This window comes from Alligator sinensis, unplaced genomic scaffold (genome assembly GCF_000455745.1).
Source record: "Alligator sinensis unplaced genomic scaffold, ASM45574v1 scaffold1086_3, whole genome shotgun sequence".
NCBI lineage: Eukaryota > Metazoa > Chordata > Crocodylia > Alligatoridae > Alligator > Alligator sinensis.
The window spans coordinates 1,996,402-2,016,410 of record NW_005841975.1 but is presented as its reverse complement, the minus strand read 5'-3'; the positions used below and the strand labels follow the sequence as shown (position 1 = coordinate 2,016,410).

At 47.7% G+C, this 20,009-nt stretch overlaps 1 protein-coding gene across 24 annotated transcripts in view; it reads left to right on the top strand.

Annotated features, from left to right (window-relative positions):
• The window catches only part of EPHB1 (EPH receptor B1), a 365,941-nt gene that overhangs the window by 42,221 nt on the left and 303,711 nt on the right, over positions 1-20,009 (top strand). The window contains exon 1 of one of the 24 annotated variants that reach the window (XM_006021002.2): positions 7-120. The exons of the other annotated variants lie outside the window; for them this stretch is intronic. Within the exon in view, the coding sequence (XP_006021064.1) occupies positions 63-120 (58 nt within the window). The 5' untranslated portion in view covers positions 7-62. Of the gene's footprint in view, positions 1-6; positions 121-20,009 lie in introns of those variants that run through there. 24 annotated transcript variants of the gene reach the window in all.

The following is a 20,009-nucleotide window of genomic DNA, read 5'->3' as shown; positions in this document are numbered from 1 at the left end:
TGCAGGACCCGGGGAGCCCCCCACGCCCCCCTGCCCAAAGCCTCGCGGCTCCCGGACCTGCCATGGCTCTGGATTGTGTGGTGCTCCTCTGCTTGGCCTCTGCCATCGCGGCGGTAGAAGGTAACCGGAGGCGACCCCCAAACTTTCTGCAAGTGCATGCCCCCCCCGGCCGGCCCCGGGAGGATGCTGCGCGGGTCCCCCCCGCCCCAGCCACGCGCGGGCAGCTCGGGGGAGCAGGCTCGCACGCCGCCTTGCCTTGGGACTCGCCGCTGCAATGACCCCCCCAGCCCTTGCGGGTGCGGCCTGCCCGCCCGGGCGCCCCCGGCTCCCCCCTCCAGCGCGGGGCGGGGTGTCCGCACCTTGGCACCCGCGGGAAGCCCCAGCCTAGGAGCCGGGGTCTTGCTTTGCACTTTGGGGCAGGGAGGGGGGCATGCCTGGCGCACAAGCTGTCCCAGGAGCCGGGGAGCAATGCCATCCCTGGCGGATTCCCAGCAGCCTCCCAGGTGTCTTTTTTTTTTTTTAATTTGTTGCGGCTGCTTGTTTGGAACACCGGATCCAGACAAAGACCCTTTGTGTGGCTGGCTCTCTGTGTTGGGGAGCCCAAGGCAGGACCCGCATGCGTGGGCATTGGATTGAGCCTTAGCTGTCCCCATCTCCGCTGTCTTCAGCCTTCAACTCCCTGCAGGGGGGTGCCAGAGAGGATGGAGCTGGACTGTGCTCCGTGGTGGCAGATGACAGAACAAGGAGCAGCGGTCTCAAGTTGCAGCAAGGGAGGATGAGGTTAAGTATTAGGAAGAATTTTCTTACTAGGAGGGTAGTAAAACACTGGAACAGGTTACCCAGAGAGGTGGTGGACGCTCCATCCTTGGAGGTTTTTAAGACCGGGCTTGACAAAGCCCTGGCTGGGGTGACCTAGTTGGGGCTGGTCCTGCTGTGAGCAGGGGTTGGACTAGATGTGACCTGAGGTCCCTTCCAGCCCCCATTTTCTATGATTTTGTGGACCTAGCATCTAATCCCTGCATAGTGGCTCCATTGTGTAGCCCCCATAACCTTCTATGCCATAGCCACATATGTATCTGTATGGCACTGTATACCATAGCTTTGCCATTCACAGTATCGACTATATCACGCAGAGCTTAGTCCCTGTATCTTCTGCTTTGCTCCTCCTCCTCCCCACTCTGTCTGAAGGAAGTAAAAAAATCAGCCTCCGCTTTTTCCAATGAATGAAACGGGGTTTAAATCAAATCCTGGCGCTCTGTTTCCTACTGTTGAGAGGGGTCTGAGTTTATTTTGCAAAGCAGGGAGATTCAGGAGAATTCAGTGCAAGGAAAGAAACTTTCTACTCGCACCCCAAGAGATCATTCACTTCACGGGGCAAAAATGACATGGGAGAAAGGAGCTTCCTCTGTTACTTTCTGGGCACAGTCCCTTTTTTTAGAATCAAGTGCAGCCTCATGGGTTTGTTCGTTTTCAAAAGAACTGGGAATTGGAAATGGGACGGTCGCCTCGGTGTTCTTGTCTATTCTGATTTTAAAATAGGCACATTTTGAGCTGCCAGGAAAATTTGCAGTTATGTTTGCTTGGGTGATAAATGAGAAATCAAATTCTTTGCTTCTTGAATATGAAACCAAATCCAAACCTGTTTATCTGCCTTGTGTATGCAACAGGGTAAAGAAACTTTAAAAAAATGTAAATGTAACCCATTCTCTCTCTCTCTCTCTCTCCCCCCCCCTTAAAAAATGCTGTCATTCTTGCTAAATGTTTTATTTAGGTGATGTCATAATAGTCAAAATCCCTCTTCCTTTTGGTGAGAACTGCAGGAATCTTCCTTTCAGTCTCTGCTTTATCCAGACGGTGGCTCAGGGATGAGACGAGATTAGTGCAGAGAGATCCTTTTATTTCTTTTCTTTTCTTTTTTTTCAAAGGTGATTTTTTTTTCTTTCTGTTGTTATTGTTCCACTGTTCCCACAGCTGGTGGTCTTTGCAGGGGTTCTTTATTAAAATTTGCTAGATGCTAGTGAGGCATATGTTGTCTTCCGAAAGCAGAGGGGGAGCTGGCTGGGAACTGCTCAGATCTTCCGGCTGGAAACCAGGCAGTCGCTGAAATATGCTGGTTTAAAATAAATAAATAAAGGAAACCCTCTGTTAGTCTTCTAGACATTAACAAAACTGATCCCGAGATAGGCAGAATTTGGGGACCATCCTCTTTAATGCTGCTATCGGGGGAAAGGGAGAGGGAAAGCAAAGCAGGTTGATGGGAATTTTTATAGCCCCCAAACTGTTTGTTGGCGGGCTTGCCCTGTCTGTATTGCTTCTTTGCATTCTGTATGTGCTTCAGTGAGAAAAGGTGTGTCCAGAACATGGCACTTCTTGCTGTGAAATGTGCCTTATTTATTATACCAGGAGGACGTTATTTTTGGCTTCAACCCTAGGGGGAAAACACATTTTCTTGCTTGTGAAAATGGTTCTGTTAAAATAGCTCTGGAGTGCTTGTTTAGGAAACTAAGATAGAAAAGGGAGAGGAAATGAGTGAAAGAGAGGCATTCTGCATTTGATTCAATAGTGCAGTGAAATATTTCCCCTCCCAGCTTGTGACTTTATCTTGCTTGCAAGTTCCTCTTATTTCCTCTTTGTGTAAAATATCCCCTAACAAGGGATAGTTTGTGCTTTTCTAATGCACATACCTGCAGGCTTAGTTTTTAAAATTGTGTTTTGAATCGCAGCAAAATGAGGTAATGAATGCCACCAGGAAACCTCAGGGAAGTCAGCAGTTGCACAGCCTTCCCCAGGAAACCTGACTGCCAAGGGTTAAAAAAAATACATCTTATTCAGCAGAATATTAAAGCAACCCGCTCTCCAGGCAGTGCAATCAGTCACTTACTCTCATATTCCTCGGTATGATTCTTTCCCCTTTGCATTCTGCATACGAGCATCTAACCACAGGTAAAACTGACCCAGGCCTTGTGGCTTGGTTATTTGATTTGTTATGAGTATGTAATGATCAGAAAAGTGAATCAATAAGACCTCAAAACATGAGCTTCTCAGTGAAGTGTTTGTGCCTGTGGCCTGCGGTGGTTATTTGCTGGCCCCCGTCTTCCTCTGCCTCTCTGACTGCCCTTTGCTTTTACTCTGGAAGTTCTCAGGAGTGTAGCAGATAACCCCTGGGCAAACAGCTCTGCTTACCAACCTAATTCCTCAGTAACCACAGAGAAAGCAATCCAAAGCGAGGGCAAAGCAGAAATGATAATTGCTGGGCCATGTGCTGTAGGCGGGGGTTCTCCTGTGGAATGACTGCACAGATACTTGAGAAGTGGCTGTAAAAGGATTGTGATATTGCTTTGAATGTTACTGTTAAAAATACAAAAAAAGCCAAGAGCGAGTGAGCGGGGATGCTCTTGCCATAGCAGTGGCAGGACTCTGATTTCTGCAGAAGAGTGTCTGTTGTTGCATGTCATGGAGAAACTATTGTCATGAAGGATATGCAAGTGAGGCACGCTGTTGTGCATTTCTGCTAACCTACTCTCTTGCAGTTTCCCTTGTCTTCCAAATCCAGATTCATTTAATCCGGGAGATCTTTTTTAACTGGGATGAATTAGTTTTCATTCCTGCAGCCTTTCTTTAGCGTTGTTTGCATTCACTAAGGTGACAAAGTGGAGCTGGCCAACTGTCTGCCACCTTTCTTCTGGTTTGGGAGAGGTGGATTTGAAAAGGAAGACTGCAGGGATAGACCCAACTCCCCTGGAAATTGGCTGCTTAATTTTTATGGGTTCTGTGTCTCGGTTGGTAGAGGGCTGCCTCCAGAGCCCGTTCCTTCAGTGTTGTTAATGGGTGCCTTGGTGCTTGGCATAGTCCCCTTGGGTAACAACTGTGATTCGAGTTGGTCGATTAGGTTAATGGCAGCTTTTGCATTTCTGGTTCAGGTCACAGCATGTGTGACATTGTGTTGCATTACACAACTGCATGGCATTATTTTTATTACACCTTCCTGGGAACAGATGCACCTCTTGTGCTTGACTACAGAATCATCCTTTACTGTTGTACATACTTCACAGGTAGTGATCCACTGGGAAGTTTCCCACACCGTGCTTTATAGGGGAGAGAATATGTTTGTACCATGATTTGCTGGCTACTGATTGCCATTACACTCTGCAAAACCTGTGACAATAGGCCACAGGTTGTAGGCATGTGTCTTCCCCATTTATTCACATCTTGCAACATGGTATTGCTTAAGCTGAGATTCATCTTTACAGGATCTATTGACTCTGTATTTTAAATGGCAAGGAGCTGCCATTTTCACTAACCTATAGTACGATTTGTCTTCAGACTTCTCTGTCATGGGAAAACAGAGTCCAAATACACCAGTGTAAGCTTCAATGACAAGTATGTGTGCGCTACAGAATTTGAAAAGAAGGTTGATAAGGACGTGTACACCTAATGTGTACTGACAAATGAATTTAAGGTGGAAGAAACATGAGTCAGTGTACCAACAGTACCCATGTTTTCTGCTAAAATAGATTAAAGCAATCAAACTCATTGGGATCGTTACGACGCAGCCAGGTAATACAGAGTAGAGCTCATTGCTTCCCAGTGCAGTCTCTAGCCATAGGCAAGACATTGGGGTCCCGGAGAGGGGGAGGTGTGTTTTGAAAGCCCCAATCCTATCCCTCTGTCATCAATTCAGGCTTGATGAATGCAGTATACCAGGGTCTTGCCCATGATGCGTGTGGTTAAGGCTCTTACGGTGCAAAGTAGCCACTTTCTTTCCTTCCTTCCCTTAAGATCAGACAGATAAGGCTGTCCGGAGCCAAATCCTTTGGGCACACTTGTTTTTTCTGCAGATCTCCTGAGAGGTTTGAGGGCATTCATTGGCAGGTCCTCCTTACCAGCTTGCTGCCATGAGAGATGAGGGAAGCTTGGGGCTACCTTCTGGATGATGCAGGAGATATGAACTCGCTGCCTGTGCCAGGGAGGTGGCACAGGGCAATGACTCGCATCCAGCAGAGAGCCTAGGAGGAAATCTCGTAATTGAAACCGGGGGTATTTCCTTACCTTCATTATGTGAGGGGAGGATTTGACTGTAGGGCTGAGTCAGTGCTCAGAAGCTGGTGTGTGGTTCCATCTCCAGCATGTGTTGGGGCATTAGGATGGGATGATCTGGAGTCTACAGGCTCAGACCCAGTATAGGGTTTGTGCACAATGCCTGCAAACTGGTTTATGGATGCTCATTTTAGGTGCATGTGGCTGATGCCCAAGTGAGGGGGCTGCAGAGGGCACCCAGATTCAGGCTGGTAACAGCTTTGTAGTTCCCTCATCACTAGTTATTTTGTTGAGAACATTTATTTTAACATCTTTGGCCTTTCTTCAGCCTCCCGCTCAAATAAAAATGTCCTTCTCCCTTTATAATACATCAATTACTCTGAGCCGTGACCCTTCCTGTAGTTGGTTGGTACCAGCTGAGGCAAGCCATCCCACTGAAGTCAAGGATTAATTAGCGCTGACCAAAATGAGTGAGGCCTGCCCAACATAGGCCTCTGCCAGGAATTCTGCTCTGCGGGTGTGTGTAAATCAGTGACGTCCCTAGTGCTGGATAAGTCAGTCTGTAAAATGGTTTGAATACTTCCCCTGCCTGAAGACACCTGTGGCATTGTCTGTGCAGACATTTGTCTGTAGATGCTTTTATGGTCTTGGCTCCGTAGTTACATTTGGGTTAAGTTTGTCGCTTGAAGCAGGGATTCACCCTCTGCCGTATAGGAAGCATACATCACTTCCTCCTTACAATTATAGCACTTAGACCTACATCCCCAGTGGTATATGAACATCTGACTTCTGGCTTCAGCTCATCTGGGCCTTAGTCTCTTGGATACAGAATGCATCTGTGTGTATGTGATATATATGCATGTATATCTGCATGCACCCAAATAAATGCATATACTTAGCTATGTACCTATACATCTTTCTGCTTATAGATGAACACACAAAGCACCCCACAAATTGCTCAAATGCATATGAAATTGCACGGTACGGCAGTCTCATTTGTTGCTAACTTGCATGTAAAATGTGCAGTATGCAAGGGTGAAGAGCTAGTTTGAAAGATCATTGTTAAGGTTGCCAAAGCAAGAACTGAACAGATAGGCAGTGCCCAGATTAAGGTTTCCCGTGCAGCCCCCTTGGTGTGAGTGCTTTACAGTACAGTCTTCACTGACATGTCATACTAGTTTTTTCACAGGACCTGTCTCATGCGGTGCACAGGATGGCTTTGTTCTAGGGATGAATTGGGGCCGGGCAAGACTCCTGCTTTTTTACCTCCACCCCCTTTCTCAAAATCTCTGGAGGTGGCAGGGGGGAGCTGACAGGGGAGCCTTTTTTGGCATCTGGGCCATTTGTCTATAGCCAGAAGAAATAATGCTGCAGCATAGCAAGGGGGGGAGCTGTCAGACTTGCTTGTCTGCCACTGATTAAGCTTGCACATGGTTCTTTTTTAGAGTGAGCAGAAGCCACTTGGATTAGGGCAGAGCTGCCTGTGTGTTGATGAACACGCATTCATGGGTGGGGACTTTTCCCTTCTGAGGAGGGGAGCGATTATGATCAGCAGCATGTGTTTACATCTGACCCTGTGTTGCAGGATAGTGAGTCCTTCTGTCACCAAAGGGCTTCATATAATCTTGCCCTAAGCCAACTGTGGGAGCACATGTTCAGTTGGCAGATTCATGCCAGAAGATCGCGAGTCCTGCTGTGTGCATGTACAGGGGGACTGATTCCCTTTAGACGCTAGAGGCTGTGCTGCCAGGCTGCTAGTCCCCCTCCTGCTGATCTGGGCAAGGAGAGAGTGAGCAGTGCCAGGGAGCATGCTCCCTTTCCTTCCCTCCATTCCTTTTTACAGTATCAACCCTTGCATCTCAAAGGGAGTAGCAAGGTGCACCAGCAAAAGGCCTGGCCCAGATAATTCTCCACTCTGGAGCAGTGCAGTTACACAGAGCCAGACTCCGGCTGGGCTCAAGCTTGCAGCCCCATCCAGGAAGAGGCCAGAATCAGAATGGTAAACTTGGCCGCGACGGAGGACTGTTTCTACAAGAAAACTCATAGGGGGAGATGAGAAACGAAGCAGAAAGGGAAACCGATTGACCCAGGGAAGGGGGGAAGTGCAGCCAGTCTGCAACCACATCTTGCTTAGGATGCCTGTGCCAAGGCGCAGGCACTCTTCCCTTCCAGGTTTCACCATGAAGCAAACTCCCATTGATGGCTCACCTGTTGTAGTTATGGGGGTGAAAACCTACCATGCTCAGAGGGACAGTGTGGGGCTTGGACACCACTGACAGCCTCCACGTTGGGCTTTGGGATGTGATGTTCTAGCCTCCCACATACAGCTCATTGACTTCCCTGTCACAGCGGCATGCTGCCTTGCTTAGGGCTGGGATAGCACATGTGGCACAGTCTAGTAGATGGTGGTAGGGCAATAAGTAGGCCAAGCCGATCAGGAGACCTCTGTTCTGCCCCCATTAGTTCTCCTGCATGGCTGTGGGGAACTCCCTTCCTTGCCTGGGTTACTGGAAGGGTGGTCCCTCTTTTCTTCAGCACTCACAGTGGGGCCAACCTCTTTGGTGGGCATGACACAAATTAGCCCCACACCCTCCCCAGGTGCTGCTCTGATCCTCTTCCTGATTTGCTGCTTTGCTTTCTGCTCCCTGCTTCCTCCTGATTTGTTGCATGCCACACAGACTGCCCATGCTGGGTGTCAGCCCATGCTGCAGGTTGGCCACCCCTGGATTATGAGCATCTCCGGGCAGGGGGTGCCTCCTGCTATGTGTGCACAACGCAATGGTTTTCTGATCTGTGCTGGTACCTCTAGGCACTACTGTTATACTCCAAACAGATGATGTTTAGCAGTGCAGCAGCAGCTCTGTGATACAAGCTGGTATCACAAGAAGTGGGGGCTCTTGGACTATAGAAAGCTGCTTAATCTGCAGCATTCCTTTTTGTTCAGTACCTGTCTGGTTCTTTTTTAAAAACAGCATCAAAATTGCTCCTTCTTTGAATATGGGCAAGTCACAATTCACCAAGCTCCGTGTGAAGAAGTTTTACCTACGTTCTCTTTTCACCTGCTGTTTCCTTTGTCTGGGTTCCAGAGTCGTGGGGCTTTTAAATTAGTTGAAAGCACTTCTTTATGTCTCCCCACACTGTGCTGTCCCTGTTAGGATCTTGACAACTTTAATCATATCCCCTCTTAACTGAACCTGTCGAAGAAGAACGTTATTATTTCTACTCTACTGAGAAAATTACTTCGATAGTAAAGTAATATCCTGGGAGAGATTTTAGATTTAAAGGAAAATTTTGGATGGAGAATTTCTGAGGTATAGCACAGCAGTTGATTTGCTTCTGATTTGATGTTTAAAAAGATTGTCTCCTGGTGTAGCCATAGAAAGAAAACACTTCTTTATGGAGCTTATTTAAATCTTAGAACTTCTCTGAGCGCAAAGCTTTCAATAACTTGCTTAAAGATGCAGAACACTAGCTCCTTTAAACATCTGGGAGGCTTCGACCCTCCCATACACACCCATAGCCCAAGGTACCCCCCCCCCCCCCCACACACACACACAGAGTCTTTGTGTCTGTTTTACTGGATAGGTCCATAAATTTTCTGTTCCAGTGACACATAGGGCTCCAGTTGAAATCAGAACCCTGTTGTGCTGTAGGGATGGGTGAGGAGAGGCAGCAATACAGATAGGCCAGGCGGACAAAAAGAATATCTTCATCCCCATTTTACAGGTAGGGAAGTTAGACACAAAGAGATCAAGTGACATAACCAAGGTCCCACTGGAGAGTGGTGGGAGGATGGGCATGCAGCTCAGCTTTCCAGGGCAGAAATGAGATTTTCAAGCCATCTTGAGGGAAATGGCAGCCCAGATTTCCCTGACCTGGGAGATGGGCACCTTACCTCTGCACTAGGCTGCTTCTGTCTCCAGGAGTTGTGGCAGCAGATAGCCACGCACCCAAAACAGTGCCTGGGTTTGGGTATGCCCTCCAGGTGCCTTGTGGGAAGGTGCAGCAGCTGCCCTACCCGGTCCTTCCATCACCTGCCAGGTGGTGGCAGAAGCCTTCTTGCAGTCAGGGAGCTGGTGTCGCTCTGTGGACAGACTCGTCTGAAAACCCCAGTTTTAAATGCACAGCACCTTTGCAGGACAACTTTTGAAGCACCTGCAGAAGAGAAAGATAAATATTCCCCTGGACCTTGGTTTGTCCTGCCCATGGTTGGCACATACCTGCGTGTGTACTTCCATTTGAACATGGAAGGTCTGGGGCATACCTGCGTGCGTACTTGTATCTGAATATGGAAGGTCTGGGGCATACCTGCGTGCGTACTTGTATCTGAATATGGAAGGTCATGTAAATATCACATTGCCTTTTGAGTCGCATGCAGAAAGAATATTGCTTTCCAGATTTCCTTATCAAATACAAGGGCTTACATCGATAAATTTTATAATAACAATATGTACACAGTGCTTACTGTAACTTACAGCCTGAACTGCTTCTGCTTTGCTTTAGCCTCTTGTATACCTGAAGCCCTTTTTATTATTGCTGGTATAAGAAAATAATGTTCACAGCAAACAAGTCTGTTTACCTTCCATAACAATTGGTAACTACTCTTCTGACATGCCAAAGGCCAGCCATGCTAGAGGGGGATGAAAGGCTCATTTGCACTTTTCGTGCAGTTACTTGTATATACATGTGTGTGTGTGTGTGTGTATATTTCTTGGTTTAAATGCTCATTCATTTAAACATTAATTTAAACATTCAGCATACCACTGGGTGGTTGTAGTGATAGTTCTTGCAGAGTGTGAAGGTGAAAGACAGACATAACAGGATGAGCAAGAATGTGTGGCTTCTCCCACACTTTGCAGTCGCTCTCAGAAAATGCTGTTTTTCTCTCTTGTGTTAGCTGAACCAAATGTAATCACGCTTAGCATATAGAGAGGGCTGTAATATGCCAGTGTGATAAATTTTAACTCAGCATTTGTGGGAGTTCCCAGGAAGTTCCCTGAAGAACTCAGATGAGAAGCACAGGAGTGTACGAACTGCCAGACTAGGTCAGACCAGATCCATCCAGCAGAGTACTCTGCCTGTCGCCAACAAGTAGCTGATGCTTTAGAGGAAGAGTAGTCTGTGTAGAGTGATCCATCCCTGTCATAACCAACAGCAGTTGTAGGTATAGGGATATCCTGAGTCTGAGGTGGTTATATTCCTGACCAACTGTTGTGTTTAATGCACCCTAATGGACCTTCCCTCCATAAATTTATCTAATATGCCTAGGATCAGGTCTGTCCATGTCTAGGCAATTATTCTGTATATGGAATCTGCCAACATAATTTCTTCATCTATCCCTTCTTTCTTCCCCTTCCTCACAGCTGCCCTTTTAACATTCAGATGTTCTTTCTTTTGTTTCTCATTTTGCTTGCCGTATAACTCCGTGCCCTGCCCTGTTGTACATGTGACCACTGGCTGTGTCTGTGGACTGTAGTAAAATATTATTCAAAGGTCAATCACTCTTCCAATTCTATCTGTTTTAGGAGACTTGTTTTAGCAGCTTACATTTATGAAGGGATTATGCCCTTCTGTCTCCTGGAGGTTGAGATGTTCTAGCTGTGTTCTGCAAATGGGGAAAGGAGGCCCAGCTTTTCAGTGGCTTGCCAAGGTCACATGTGAGGTCTATGGCAAATTGAACCTAGTTCTTTTGGTTCTCAAACTAGTTTCTGACTTGTATCCATGTGCTTCTTCACTTAACATTTACACTGCCGTGACTGGTCCTCCTGTCTTCAGGGATGGTCTTTGGGAGATAGGGCATAGCTTTGTGGGTTTATTCACATGAGAGGTTTTGTGGAGGACGCTCAGTCTTTGGAAATGGACAGCCCTTAACAGTTGAAAAAAGGCTTTAGGTCTTCTGTACAAGCCATCAATTCCTCTCACTTCAAAGAAGTATTGGCATTCAGGAGGGGTGGAAGCAGAAAACTGTGGGATGCCTGTTCCTCCAGCAGGGATGCATCAGCATCAGTCACTTCATGCTTCCTTCTCTGGCTGGCTCCTTTCCTCAGCTTGGCAGGCCATATCTTTCTACATGCGGAGGTGACTGGAGTTGATGTTAGCTTTCTAGAACTATTGGGGTAAATATGTGATTTGCTAATGCCAGACACGTGTAGCTAGGTGCATGCTGTTGACTTCCTATACATCCTGCCCTGGGCACTTACAGTCAGATTCACCCCCATGCTGAAGGGCAGTCCAGGGCCTAGACACCTAAATCTCACGCAAGATCTCATCAGCAGGCTTAGGCCTGGTGGAAGAGGCTGCACAGGTCTTGTCACAGAGGCAAAGCTTCATCTAGACAGAGTCGAGGGTTCCTCCTGAGTCCTGCTCCTTACACTGCAAACAGTTGTCACTGTACAGTGATGTGAGCCTTGTGTGCAGGCTCAGCACAGCCCAGCCTCCTTTCTCTTTGCTCTTCCCCTAAAGCCTTGTAGGTAAGTGGTTAGAAAACTAGGATCTGTGCTCTATTTCTGCTGCTGAGCTGTGTGACCTTGGGCAAGCCATGCCCCTTTTGGTCTCCTTTCCCAGCCCTTGTCTGTTTAGACAAGGTAGGTCCAGCACAGTCTGTTACTATGTGCGTGTAGAGTGCCTAACACGATGGAGTAGGCTCCATAGCTTGCCAGACCCAAGCCAGTTTTCATGTACCGATGCACTTTGTCAAGGGGAACTTCTCTCCTGCCACGTTCCAGTCTGCAGCCCCTTCTCACCACTTCCACAGCTACAGCTTGACAAGGTTTTTCAAATGAGAGAGTCCTGTTTTCCCCTGTCTCCTGATGCTTCCTAACAGCTGAGCCATTTTTGCACAGTATCTCCGCTCAGAATTCACCTCTGGGTAGGGAGCAAATCAAGGGAATCATGAGTCTTAAGGGTGAGAGTTTCATAAAGTGGCTGAAAACAGGGCTTAGAGAAGGGCTGTCCAGCTTCTAAGTGTGTGGGGGGCTGAATGCCCTGTGGACTGCACCAGGGCAAACTGTGCCACATGCCACGCAGCTCCCCACTGCACTATGTGCCTGTACGGCCCAAGGCTTACCCTCAGTTTCCCCAAATGTGCGGTCCCACCTCCTGGAGGAGGAGGGAGGGGGAGCCTGGAGACTCTAGCTGCTGTTGCAGCTGTGGTATGATGCACACTATGCAAATATAAGATACACATATGAGCTGTTCACTGTTGCTGAGCAGAAGCCTGGGGGCTACAACTTAACCCCTTGTGGGCTGCATGCAGCTCGTGGGCCGCCAGTTGGACAGCCCTGGCATAGAATGTACCAAACGCTTGTGCCCCCTTGACTCTGATGGCTGATGCTATGCCTTCTTTGGTAATCGCTGTTGATCTTTCTTTCCCCTGTATCTCCCCAGCACTTTTCACCTTGTGGCATGGGTGAAAGATCAAAGGCTCAGTAGGGTCAGTTCCTGCCACGTGCTGAACCCCTCCTAGAAGGGGCTGAGCATCTTATATTCTTGTGCGTTTGGGGGGGAGTTAGGTGTGCATCATATCACAGTTGGCATTTAGCACCTCTTAGGATTGGTCTGTGGGCCTGCAGTGGAGGACTTGAAAAAAGTATTAGAATATCTGAGGAACTTTGATTTTACAGGTTTGAAATCTCTGGCATCTTTAGTCGATGCAGATTCATAATCTAGCTCTTCAAGTGTTTTACAAGGGAGGTTGGTGTCACAATTCCCATCTTAGAGGTATGGAAAGCAAAGCACAGGGCAGTGACCTGACTTCTCCAGGGTCACCCAGCTGGCCAGTGACAGTGCTAAGAGCAGAACCTACATCTCCTGGACCAGGATTCACAGAGGGGCTGAGAGAGATTGCGGGAGGGCTGTATGCAGTCTTTGTCGGCATGTCTCCTTTCTGAGCAACAGGTCCTCTCTGTCACTTCAGTTCTCTCACACAACTCTCTCCTTCCTGCAGATCCTTCTTTTCTAGTGTGTGACCTTGACCTAGTGGCAGGCTCTTAGAGGTGCCCCCTTTTATTGGCTGCCCACCAGGGTAGGAGGAGAGAAACAGAGCTGTTCACTGCTGCAAGGGCTTTGAAGTTGATCCAAGGGGAACTTGTATTGCAGATTCTAGGCGATACATCCAGAACTGGAGGAAACAACACAGCTGGCATCTTGAACAATTCCCCATCTAAAAACACAGTCAAACGGCTATTGTATGTTGAGCCCATGCTATTTATATTGTTTCCATTTCCAGTCTCACATCCTGGAGGGCTGGAGAAGGGAGGGGTGGGAGGAAGGGCAGAGTGTTGAGCTGGACATGTAACGAGGGAGGAGTGATGGAGCATAGTGTTTGAATGCAGTCTCTGAAAATGTTCCATGTTTGGTTGGAGTGACGGGGAGCGGGGTGGGATGAGGAAGAAATGGAGTCGGGACCACTTCACCTGTGCCGCTGCAGAACAGCTGGCGCAAAGACGTATTCATATATAAGAGGACTGGCCTATATGCTGCGGCATTGAAGAGGAACAATGCGAACAAGGGTCTTCGTAGGCTACAGATGACCCTGGTGACTCATACTGTACATTGTTATTAAATGCTGAAAAGACTGAAAGGAGGATTTTTGTTCCCATGCTACATAAACAAGACTCGAGGCACGGCAGAGATGGCCTTGATACAGCTGTTCCTGAAAGAGTGCTGAATTCATATGCAGATCCTCATCTCTGTAAATTGTGCAGCGAGGGACCGACTCTGCTGGCTAAAGCCAGGTCTAGCGCAGATGGATATTATTCCACCTTCCCCTCCCCCCGGCACTCCCTGATGAGCATATTGTTGATCTGCAGCATGAGTGCTCTCCAAATTCATTTCACTCGTGACCTCAGCTGCATCGGGGTTCATGTGTTTTCTATGGCCAAGGTCTTAATTGAAATGAAAAGCTTTAATTAAAGGGAAAAATAAATTTCCCCAACTTCTACACAGCCTGCTCAAAGTTGAGTACCTCTCATTGCCTTCGCGTGCAGGCTTATTACAGACAGGGAACGAACGCCAGTTCCAACTGAGCTTGGACAAGGAGTGGTAAAAATGAAGAGCTGTAGTTCCTGGCTATCATGTCTCATATTTATTTGGTGTGGTCGATGTGCTTTCTACATTCAAATAAAGACAGTTCCTTCTCTGAGGAGCTAGCTTGGATGGACACAAGGAAGGCAAGATGCCCTGAAGGAGCTGCTAACTTAGAGTATTATTAGCTTTCTGTTTGCATTCATGTACCTCTGTCTGTCTCTGTCAGGGATGGATCTGGGAGGGGTGCAGTGGTGCAGTTGCACCCCTTTTTAATTCCTGCTTCACCCAAAATTTAAGTCAGCTACCTGGCAGTGGCAGCAACATTTCTATTCAGGCAGCAGTGAGGCAGTGATTGACTTCAGGACATTTGCAGCACAGACACAAGTTGCAGATGATGCTGTTTTGAAATGTCTTTGTCTGAACCCTCATACAATGAAGGTTCAGATTTTCACCCAATTTTCAGCCATTTTTGAAGCAGGCTGCAGCCATGCCTTTGTGCTTGGTTATGGCTTTAGACCGATTTCTGTGGCCAAATCTGGCAAAAATTGTTACTTCTGTCTGCGCCCATAGTAATCTACTTGATTCCTTCTAAACTCTTCATTCCTTAATGACCCTTGCTCCTTTTTTAATCCTCTTGATATTCCAGTAATCAGGGTGTCCTTTCTTTTGCAATTCTGCTGTTAGCTGCTCCTGATAATGCAGTTCCTTTTTCACTGTTTCAGCCTGGTGAGGCAGGCAGCTCTGGGAGGGGTTTTGACTTGGGTCCAAAAATGGGTGTTTCTGAGACTCTTGGGGCAAGTGGGGTTGTTCAGATGTGGAAAGGGCTTCCCAATCTGTGGTGGGGTGACTGAGATTTAAGGGAAGGGGCTCAGAGCTGTGGGGAGGTTTTGAGCTGGGTAGGGAGTATGGGGCTCTGAGCCTTTGGCATTTTTGAGCTATGATGGGAAGGGGCTGCTGGGGTGAGGCTGTGATGAGCAGGGTGTGGAGATAGGAGGTTGTTTTTGACTAAAGGGGGTCAGGCTGGGGGATTCAGAGGGGAGTAGGTAGTTCTGTACTGGATGGACTGGGCCAGCAGGAAGAGAAGATCAGCTGAACTTGGTTCACCATTGTCAGCAAAATATTGAGAGCTGTGCCAGCCAGGGTTGGTAGCATTTGGCACTCAGTTTGCAGTGGTGCCACTGACTGGTTGAATTGGGCTGAGAAGCAGACTGTGGGAGGGATATGCGCAGCATTTATTAGCATACCTCCATTCTGACTAACAGATCCTCTCCGTGGCTTCAATTCTCCCACACAGTTCTCCCTTTCCATCGTTTTGCTTTAGTAAATATGTGCGTGACCTCAGACTAGTGGCAGGTCCCCTAGGGTTGCCCCTTCTGGCAGTCCACCGGGTTAGGAAGAGAGAGAAAGCTGTTCGCTGCTCCAAGGACTTTGGAGTTGATCCAAGAGGAACTTATATTCCAGTTTTTAGGCGATAAATCCAGAACTGGAGGGTGTACATTCCCTACAGGAGCGAGTGATTGCTTTCCAGACCAGTCCCTAGGACTTCAGGGAAACAGTTTGTGTGAGGAAGATCCCAGGGACATGAACAGGGGTTGCTACAGATTCAAACAGTGGAGGTGTGTGGGTTGTGTGTGTGTAGTGCTCTGATAGCAGCACTGGCAGCTGGCTCTTAATGAAACAGAGGCCGGAGCAGAGCAAAGGGCTTTTGCTGATTTTAATTTTTTTTATTATTATTTTTTCCCCTAACCCAGTCTTTGATATTTGATAACAGACTACCCTGCATGGATTTCTCTCCTGTGCTGGACGTGGTTTGTGTCTTTGAAGAGTGCATTAGGAGCTGATCAGTTATTCAGCTGAATTTCAGTTGTGTGGCAGTTGCAAGAGGATCGGGCATGCTCCTTGAGCAACAGATAAAGGAACTGCCAGGAGTTATCCAGGGTGCTAGCCTAGCTTCAAGGGACTGACCTATGTTGGGGTTATGGGAGGTGTTGGTAGAGCCGCTGCTTGTCTTCAGCATGGGCTGTCATCTGCCGCTGGCTAGATCAAGGAGGGAGCTCAAGATAACCAGTTTGCCAGCTTCCTGAAAAGGCTTGCAGTGTTGGGCTGCTCCTTTACAGCCCCTTGCTCTTATGCAATGCCCAGTCATAAGTGGACTTGTGAGTTGTATGAGTTTATTGATCTGCTTGTCTTTATCCTGATTCAGAGTAAAATTCACATGCTTTCCTAACACCCAGAAGGATATAGAAATGTTCCACCCCCTACACATACACAGTAACTGATCATTTGAGCACATAACGGGTCTGAGTAAATAGCAGAAAAACATTTTCTTCGAATATTCATTAGAGTTTGAAAGCACATTTCAATTTGACCTTGTTTGCTTTCTGCAAACATTTGAGCCATCAAGTTTTACATGCATGAGTACTTGCAAAAGGCAAATGTTAAGCCTGGCTGTTTGCTGGAAGCCATTTGGAATTGTATATTCTCAGCGGTAGTATTAGAAATCTGGAAGTCACATTGTGTTGGGCATTTACAGAAATCCCCCAATCAGGATTCAGAACCAGTGCGATGGAACCGCTGCAAATAAGTGACACAATGTGGATGTTGGTGTCCAGATATCACACATTCACAAGTGACTGTTTATGAGCTATTCATGAAGCGGGAATGCAAGATAGACTTCACAAATGGTTTTGAATAACAACTGAATTCAAGAACGGCACGATCTACTCATGAACATTAAAATGTCCGGCCTCCCCAAGCCTTGGATGCTGCTGCTGAGCTGGGTGTGTGGGGATGGATGGAGTTGTGCTGGCTTCTAATTGGAATACTTTGAGTCTGTAGGTGATTATGGTCTTCTGGATTAAATAAGGAGGAGGACGAGAATTTCATCACTGGGATTCTGTCTAATGGGTTCAAAACTCGTGGCAGAGGTGATATCTTTTATTACACCCACTAGATATTTGCAAAAAACCCCACCTTTATTTGCAAGCTTTCGGGCACAAGCACCATTTATCAGGCATAGGAGATTGCAAAAACTGTAAGAGTTCTCCTAGGCAGAAATAAAAATGAATTTAATGCCTGATGAAGGGTGCCTGTGCCCAAAAGCTTGCAAATAAAGAATTTTTTTTGCAAATATAATTTGCAAGCTTTTGATGGGATCTCAGTGAGCAGGACATTGCCAATGCTTCATCCCAGACTGAAAGAGCCAATTGCTACATGAGAGAAGGAGACGTGTGCTGCCCGAGGAGCCCAGACCAGGGGTTTCTTCCCATGCAGCGCAGTGCAGTTGAAGTTGCTTTGCACTATGGTTACTTGAGGCTGCACTGAAGTTTTTCATGTGGCCAGGCCATTGTCCTTGGATTCCTACGCTGACTGGCTTTTCTCCCGGAAAGCAAATCAGATCACTGAGGAAAACCAGAAACATGCTGTGCTCCTGACTGCCGTTGGCTTGAAGACTTTTGACCTGGTTCAGTCACTCTTGTACCCGGTCAAGTTGCATGACAAGTCATCTGATGAAATCCTTGTACTACTAAGAAATTGCTTTGCATGGAGTCCATCTGAAACACTGAGACAGTTGTCAGCTAGTGCAATCCGCTTCCAGGCAGGGGGATTGCAGCATATGTAGCAAAGTTGCATCATTTGTTTGAGAACTGTCATTTTAGTAACAAGTTGGAGTTTCTGCTGGGGGTGGAGGTGTGTGTGGGGCTCGAGATGAAGCCCTGCTTCATAAGACTCCTCCTGAAGCAATCCAGGGAGCTCTAATGCCCCAAAATAAGTAGGAACTGCAAGCGTTCTTGTAACTGGTGAATCTCTACCATTTCTGCTTAAAAGAAAACGCCAGAGTCGGTGAGCCTTTACATTGTCTGTTTACCAAGGAAGCAATGTGGAAATGGAGTGGATGTCGAACAAAGCCTCTATGATGTGAAGCAATTGTTACATCCTGGAGGGCTAGTTCACTACTACTTACCTGGGACGCTTCCCCCTATGGAGTTTGGTGTTAGGGACTGGGGCATGGGTTGTCTTGCCTAATGGTTAGACACCTGAAGCATGGATGCAGTATAGGTTGGGTTCCCAAGGAGCTGGGGTCTGAAGGGGTCTGATGTCAGAACTGGAATTGGGAGTTGTATCCAAAGTAAAGGCAGTCCAGGAGCCAAACCTGGGGAGGGAGCCAGAGTCAAAAACAGGATTTGCTGAGGGTTAGACCAGGACCAGAAACCAGAAGCCAGAACCGGAGGTAAACCAGAATCAAGGGCAAATACTGGAATCAGGATACACCGAAGGTCCTAGCAGATCAGAAGTCTGAGCCAGAGGTAGGAGTCAAATCAGACCGAGAACCAGCAAGGAAGTGAATGGAGGGTCAGGAGCCAGAATTTCCACCTTTGCCTGGACGTATTATTTATTCACTGAGAAGAGCCCAACCAGCACCCTAAATCATTTCACCACATATGCTCCATTGGTCCTTACTCCTCAGTGCACGTGATTCAAATCAACACTGCCCTGGAAGGTCAATAGCCAATGCAGATTTCCTGTATGACTACCAAGGGTCCAGTGTTAGCCTGAGTGCTAATTGCATATGGAAGGGGTGTCCAATGACAAAGTTAGAAGAGAAATTCAAGCCATTTGTTAAATGCCAACATGAACATGCTTATAAGGGATGCCTCCTATGGGGTAACAGCATGGTTGTCCTTAGCAAAGGTTAAACATGAGTCCTTGGTGCTTTCCGTGTTGGACATCCTGGAATTGTTTGCATGAAAGCACTTGCCAGAAGTTATATTTGGTGGCCAAAATTGGATGCTGATTTTAAGCAAACTCTAAAGAAGTGCAAACTGTGCCAAGCTACTCACCATGCTCTGGTTAAGACTTATATCTATCTGTGGGAGGTGACCAAGGCACCATGGTTATGTCTCCATATAGATTTTGATGGCCCCTTCCAAGGTCAGATATTCTTCCTTGTTGTTGATTCCTTCTCTAAGTAGATGGAAGATGTTCCAGTTGCATCAGTGACACCATGCACCGTAATCCAAATTTTATGAAAATTGTTTGTGATGCATAGTCTTCCAGATATCATAGAGTCTGACAGCGGTCCACAATTCACTTCTGAAAAGTTCAGGTAATTCATGGAAAGAAAACCTTATCTACTAACAATACACTGAAGTGGATTGTTGATGGTGCTTGGAAACCACAACAGTATGTGAACCCATGCATAGCCACAGGTTGAAGATATGCGGCACTACTGATGAACGTGCTGGCTGGAGACTTGTTTGGATCGGCTCCACCCAGACCTGGTAGCCAAGTATCAAGCAAAGCAAGAAATCCAGTTCTCCTCAAAAGAGGCTGCTTTACATGTGTGGACCTTCAAACCAGACGCTACTGTGTATATCTTAAACTATGCAAAAGAGCAACTCTGCTTGAAGCTACAGGACTGGTGGTGTACCAGCCAAGACGCCAAATGGCAGGACATTTTGTAGGCATGTCAACCTGATGTGAGGTTGGATTCCAGATGATGCACCATCTACAGATCCAGAAGGCAGTAAACCACTAATACAGGCTTGTCCAACATATGGCCCACGGGCCACCATGCGGCCTGCCAAGCCATTTTATCTGTTCCGAGGTGGCGGCGGTGGAGTGCGGAGCTGCGGCGGGGCCAGGGCGAGGCGGGCAGGGCCGGCCCGCGGGCCCCAGCTGGCAGTGAGGGGAGGGGAGCTGCTTACCCCCGCGGGGCCTGGGGGAGTAGCCCTGCACGGGAGGCCAAGCAGCGGCCACTGGCACTGCTGACCCGCGCCTGCCTCCTCACCCGCCCGCTTCAAGCCAGCCCCACTGCCCTGCCCCACAGCAAGGCGGCGCCTGCTCCCCTGGCCAGTCTCTCCCCGGGCGCTGCGGCTCTCTGGGCTTGGCCGCCTGTGCGCGAGGCCCCGAGGGGGCTGCTTCTCATGTGCTGCTGGGACGGG